Source organism: Epinephelus fuscoguttatus, linkage group LG16 (assembly GCF_011397635.1).
Source record: "Epinephelus fuscoguttatus linkage group LG16, E.fuscoguttatus.final_Chr_v1".
NCBI classification, from domain to species: Eukaryota; Metazoa; Chordata; class Actinopteri; order Perciformes; family Serranidae; genus Epinephelus; species Epinephelus fuscoguttatus.
The window spans coordinates 28,357,666-28,364,443 of NC_064767.1; the positions used below are offsets into that span (position 1 = coordinate 28,357,666).

At 43.8% G+C, this 6,778-nt stretch overlaps 1 protein-coding gene across 1 annotated transcript; it reads left to right on the plus strand.

Moving 5' to 3' along the window:
- The first annotated feature begins 595 nt into the window (after positions 1–595).
- On the plus strand, positions 596–6,526 carry npas4l (neuronal PAS domain protein 4 like). The gene is made up of 9 exons (XM_049601110.1): positions 596–1,414; positions 2,401–2,564; positions 2,753–2,898; positions 2,990–3,089; positions 3,214–3,478; positions 3,568–3,677; positions 4,021–4,156; positions 4,257–5,533; positions 5,641–6,526. The coding sequence occupies exons 1-9, from the start codon at positions 1,314–1,316 to the stop codon at positions 5,667–5,669; spliced, it is 2,328 nt and encodes a 775-aa protein (XP_049457067.1). The 5' UTR covers positions 596–1,313; the 3' UTR covers positions 5,670–6,526.
- Positions 6,527–6,778: the final 252 nt, after the last annotated feature.

Here is a 6,778-nt window from a genome sequence, read left to right on the forward strand (position 1 = left end):
CTCTTTTTATGTGCCCCTCATACATGTAGCAAGCTAGATATTTCAACAAGGATTTACTTAACACTTAACCAGGCATGACATGATGATGAAGAATGTGTTTGAGGTGTCCCACTTTGACAGTTACCCCGGGTAAAATGTGGTTTGGGGTCACTGTGTGTATGAGGAAGAGTCATCCATACTGTCTTTAAAATGTCTTTCGTATAGTAGAGCTCTGAAGCTATTTAGAATTATATCATATGAAGGGCTAAAACATGTGTACCATAATTGGAAATGATGCACAATGTAAATTATCATAAAGTGTCCCACTCAACTAGTATTCGCTCTTTTTCATACATATTTGGAAAAAAAAAAAGAATTGAGGAAAGTCCAAAACATCTTCTTTTCTCTCCCATTAATCATCTCATGGCCCCTCAGATGTATCTGATGACCCTTTGGAGGGGCCCGACCCCTGGGTTGAGAGCCAACTGTGTATTAAGTAGTCAAAATTAGTTCTACCTCGAGCAGCCAGTTTTACTTTTGAAGCCTCAGTCAGGTCAGTTAATAAATCTTCCATACTTTTTCTTAAGTATATCCTTCTCATCTCAGGTTGTGTTTGTTAATGTTTTAATCAAAGCTGTTGCCATGACAATTAACTAATTGATAATTACTAGTCACACAAGACTTCAGGCTTCCCCTCAACTGTTTATCTGAAGAGCTCTAACTGTCCTCAATAAACAGCACAGCAAATGTTTCCTGAGCGTCAGTGCCAGGTATGACTGGCCACTTCATTTTCTTATTTAATAAACACAATATTTGCGCAGGATACGGTTCAACACATGTAAGCAATAGAACTGAAATGATTCGCTAATTACGCATGTGACACATCACATTTTTAACACTTGTATATTAATAACACATCTTGGTCACTTCAAGTGGCAGAATCGGATCCTGCGTCCGATCCGACGGCTTATTTTTAGGGCGCACATCACTAAATATAACCCGCCTCTCTCCGTGCTCTGTCATCGCGTCACAACATGTAACATGATCCCGGTTTGTTTTGTTTTTTTCTTCCCCGCCGGCTGAGATGGATGACTGGTGTCGGGTTTTGGGGCTATAAAAGGAGGGACGAGCTCGAGAAGCCCCACACTCATCATCCAGAGTCAAACCTGCAGAGGTAGAAGAGATAGAGTCCTCAGAGGATTAACCTCCTGTCAGTGGGCCTGCTCTGGGTCACAAGTATTTCATCAGTTTTTATTTTTGATCTCTCTTTTTTTTTTTTTTTTACACCTCTGGGTAAACCTGTATGTTTCACCTCAGCTGGCTACACCATCAAAATGACTTTTTGGTGCAACTCCTGCAGATGTCATGTGAAGTCTCCGTGCACCTCTCATCATGTGCCCGAGGATCACCACGGCGCCTCCTGCAGAAGGTTCAGGTCAGTCTCCTCCTTCCTCTCTGCTCCACGTCCTCTAGTGGCTGAATCAACACATGGCTGTTAAAGAAAATTAAGACCCAACTCTGCTGCCTGCAGTGCGTGCACCACGGGGAGCACTTAATCCAGTTTTCTCCTGTCTGCAGCCTGGCACTATATGAGATACATACTAATCCAGCCACAATTACGCTCTTACTGCATTTGAAAAAAAATAATGAAGCTGGTGCTCTATCAGGATGCTTGGGTGAAGGATCAGCCTGCAAGAACATCACCAGTCCTGTTTCTTTAAAATGTCAGCTACTGGGAATTTATTATGTGTCTGTGAAGTTAATTATGGTATAATATTATTTTAGTTTAGTATTTGTGATAACCAGTAAAAAAAAAAACAACACCCCAGCCACAGGCTATCAGTTACATAATTATAATGGCTCCTCATTGTTAAGGTGCTGGGATACAACCTGATTGAATTCTCCTTTTGTGGTACTTTGTGTGTCCTTGTGACGTGGGGCGCCCTGCTCCGAGGACACCCACTTTATAAGGCAATGAAGGGAGCATCAGAAGCCCAGCCTCTTCTTTGTGTGTGACGCCCACGCCTGAAGCCCTGGCAGCTATAAAAACCCCAGGCTCTCTGTGGACGGGCCCAGACAGATACTGATCAGACAGACTGAAGTCTATTGAGAGCCTTCGTGTCTGCTGCAGACACGACAGCCTCTCATATCAGCAGTTTCCATAGGAACCCTTGAGGAAGAGACACCAGGCTGAATTAAAAAAGAGGCTAGATCAGTTCAGGCCAATTACTCCTTTTGTCTTCGTTTGATTTATTTTTTCCACTCTTGCCTCTTGGAGAGGGATTACCTCACACAATTTTTTTTTTTTTTTTTTTTTTTTTGGAAATGCAAGTGCAGCAGTAGACAAAACTTTGGTTCCCCAGCTTTGGTTTCCTCAGTTAACTTCCAAGCTCTGACCTCAGTGACCATGGTCTCTCACAGATCCACCAAAGGAGCATCCAAAGCCCGACGGGACCACATCAATCATGAGATCAGGAATATGCGCGCCCTGTTGCCCATCACACAGGAGGACCAGGAGCGTCTTTCCTACCTGCACTCCATGGCTGCCATCTGCGCCTACATCAGGAAGTCTGTTCTCTTCCAGGGTAAGTCTTCACACTAGTCAATCTTTAATACCTTTGAACTACTGATCTACATTCAACCTGCATCGTCGTGAAACTAAATGGGACTAAGTTTGCAGCACTGCAGGGACTATATCAAAGATAAAGGCTGTGACAACCTGCAGAGTGACACAGAGTGTAACAAAGGTTGAACTCACTCTTTCCTCCCCTAGGTCTTCCAGCCGGAGAGAGATCACACTGCTCTCTGCCATACGAGGCCTTTCTTCAAGCCCTGCATGGCGTCATCCTGGTCACTACCGCCCAGGGGAGGCTGGTGTATGTGTCCGAAAATGTAGCTGAATATCTCGGCCTTTCAATGGTGAGTCTTATTTACTATAACAATGCCATCTTTTACTATTTATGTTGCTTATTACTGTGTCGTCACTAATGGTTTAACCTCATTTTTCCAGATAGATGTGCTTCAAGGAGACACTTTCTTCGACATGGTGGAACAGTCAGACGTTGATATTGTTAAATCAAACCTGGATATTGAAAACAACTCATCATCAGGTAACTATAAGACTTTGATATCAATTTAAAATGTTGCATTTTAATCTGCACTTACAGTGTATTTTGCCCTTTTTCTATCCTGTTGGTGTATGAAAGACTAAACTGACATGTGATCTTTCTCCAGAGAGGAGCTTTATATGCTGTATGCAAACCTCCAAGGCCTTCAAGCTGCAACATGGCAGCTGCTGTTCGATGATGGTCAGAGGGAGCTTCCAGTCTTTCCCTCAGCCTCTCCCATCCTCCTCTTCAGCCTGTCCCACCAACCAGCCTCTGTTTGTGGCCCTCTGCACCCCCACGGTCAACCGCCTGCGGAGCTCGGACTCCCACTTCTGTCACAGCTTCAGCAGTGTCCACAGACTCGACATGACCTTCACTCAGCTGTCGGACAGGTACATTGATAGGTCCTTATTTAAACAGATACAATCAACGTGTTCTGATAGTGGTGACTGATGAACATGTTTATGTCTTTCTTTTTCAGTGTTTTATATTTTTTGGGGTACTCAGCAGAAGAAATGACTGCACGATCGTGGTACAGTCTCGTCCACCCTGATGATCTTTCTCTGAGTGCAGATTCTCATAGAAGTTTAAGTAAGTTTAAAATCCACTGTGGTAAAAAATGTTCTATGTTGAGAAACATGTGAGATGAGAAACAAGTTAAGGTTCCAAACACAAAACTAAAAACATATTTTAAGTATAAGTTAGCAGGAGACTTTTATTTAAAAGAACTTAAAGACATTTTCAGCACAAGTTGATGCAGTAAAAGGAGAACGAGAAATATTGCTTTTATTTCAGTCTAATTTCTTCAGCATTGTGCAGATTTTGCAGGTTTACAGTAAATTATGGGATGGAGCTCTGGTTTCATTGTATGCATATCATTAAGTGTGTGAGTGTGCATGATTATAACCCTGAATGCTTCCTCTGTCCTGTCCAGTGCAAGCAGATGAGGGCTTCCAGGTAGAGATGGTTCTCAGACTCCAGTGCAAGGATCTGTCATGGTGTTGGATCTACATTCGAGCTAACAAGGACTCTGAGTGCCGTGGTGTGAGCTGCACTAACTTCATCATCAGGTATGACACACTTTACTTTTCCAGCACACCTGAGCTGACAGTGAAAGAAACGTTTTTCGAGTCACAAACGTCAACTTACGATATTGTTTTGCTCTTGTAGTGAAACAGAAGCCAGATATCTGCAGGAGAAAATCAGCAGCAATGCCTTCAGGCCATCATCTCTGGCAAATTCCAGCCATTTTGCAGGTCAACAGGCGCCCCACGCTCAGTGCCAAAACAACACTAAATGCTGTAAAAGGCAGAGGACGTCTAACAGCCAAAATGAGGAGCCAGGTGCCAAAGTTAGGAGGGAGTCGGAGCAAGACATTTACTATGCGGCGTGCGCCTCCTCCCACGGCGATAGCTCCCCTGTTCCCTTGGGTGACAGCCCTGCTCTCTTCACCCCTCCCTACAGCCCGGCCTCCTCCAGCTCCCCTCTGCAACAGGAGGAGCTCAGCCATGACCTCCTGATGGATGTGCATGGATACACAGATCAGCTGCTGTCCTCCCCTGAGTGCTCTCCCTCCTATTACTCCTACCCAGAGGCAGCTCTCACCTGTCACCGATCACCCTCTGACTCCCTCCCTGCAGCCGCCGAACAAACCTTTGACCAGGCAGCCCTCGGCGCACTCAGCGCTCGCTCTCCACCTTCCTCATCTCCAACCTATGATTTCCAAGCTTGTTCGGCCGATGCTCGATTAGTTCCAGACCGCCTGTCTGTGTCCGACATGTGTGAGAGCCCAGTAGACTGTGCTCTGCATCAAGACGACTTCAGCCTCATAGAGCAGCCACACGGGGGCAGCCTTGTCCAAGTGCATCATGTTCCCCAACATGTGTTGCCCCTACATTCCAGTCTTCTTACCCCCAACCAATCTCCCACATCCACAGAGTCTAACCATTACAGCGAGAGGGAACAGGCAGAGATCAGTATTCTGGCCCAGCAGATCTCCTCCCTGGCCAGCAGCTTTTCTATGCATCACACCATGAACCCACTTCAAAGCGTGGCCCAACCTGCTCCCACTAACACCCTGCCCTCACCCTGCGACTGGCCCCATCACCCTCGTCACCCCTCAGCCCTTCCTCTAAAGCACGAGATGGTCCTCGATGACTGTGTGTTCGACAGCATCCTGAAAGACCTGGACATGGTCACAAGGAAAAGGAGCATGTCCGACCATGGTGTTGTGCCACACAGCTACCAGCAGGGCTTGTTGTGCTGCAGGAGTGAGAACCATCAGTTGGGGCAGGAGCCCCTCGGTCTCCCCCTGACCATCACAGAGGACCCGCTGCCTGCAGAGCATTTCACTGCAATGGATCCCTTCAGTTTGCAGTTGGGACGCCATGACCAAAACACTGGGTTGCATCAACTCAACCACTACATGCAGAGTGGTCTTCAGCAAGGTAGTTTCTCCCAAACACTGATTTGATTATTTTCCTCTGATATATTTACTGTTGGTTACAGATATTAAAGCGACATCTCCCTAATATTATTTTCTGTCTCCCTTCAGATGGACTTGCTGAAGAAAACCTGTACTGAAATAAGTCTGTGACTTACTGCACTACCACTTGTATGACATATTGTCAGGGCAAACTTCCCACTGGATTCAGAGAATGTGAGCAAAGGCATTTAAAGGACATCTTTGCTGAGACACTGTCCTCAAATGACTTTACCTGAATGTAGAAAGGCATCTAAAGTAGATCATGTGCTCTTCAGGACTACAGCTTTGTCATCATTTCTCAGCACTGTTGTCAACTGTGTTTTTTTGTTTTGCTGATGTCTTGTATTTTATGAAAAGGGTACTTTTTAACAAATGCGTCTGACAACACTTACTCAGTGAAATGGAGGTATATTTTTCTCCTAATGCTGAGTGACTGCAGTTTACTACTGAGCACTTTATCAATGTCATTGCCGCAAGAATTTTATAAATGAGAGGGCGTGCTGATTTAAAGGAGTATTGCGTAGATTTCAGATAAGCTTTAAGACATGAATCATTCCTTATGACAAAGAGCCATTTGTAAATGTTTGATTTTAGGTGCCTTAAAAACACAAAGGGAAGACACTTATCAGTTTCCTTAAAAGAATGTATATATATTTACACTACTTACGTCTCATTTTCCTCAATGTGCCAATAATGCTTTCAGTTTGTTCTGAATAAAGAAATCAGTCAGCGAGATGAAGATTGTTACATAAACACCTACCTCGATGGTACATCTGAATACATTCCAAGTCTGAGTTTGATGAATTAATAATATTTATTTTGAACATCACTCCTTACTCTCACTTCATAGTTAAAAATATTTTTTTTTTACTTAACTACAATGTGAATCTTAAACTTAATCATTCCATATTTGTTTGTTTTTTTGTTTATTCATGGTACTGATACTGCACGTGTCTGAATGTTGAATGATATTGTGTTGTTCCTGCAATTTGCTTCACATGTTTGAAATGTAAATAAAACAAATGAAAAATAGAACAGGTCTTGTTGATATAATGATGATGAGGGTATTCAATGTTTCATGTTCCACAAAGACTTATTGCATGTAATACACAAGACTCTCTTCTCTCTGATTCTAACAATAAATGCAGCCACATCTTATGCTTCTAGTGCCAAGAGGGTAGGTAGCCTATATCTTCTTGAATAAAAT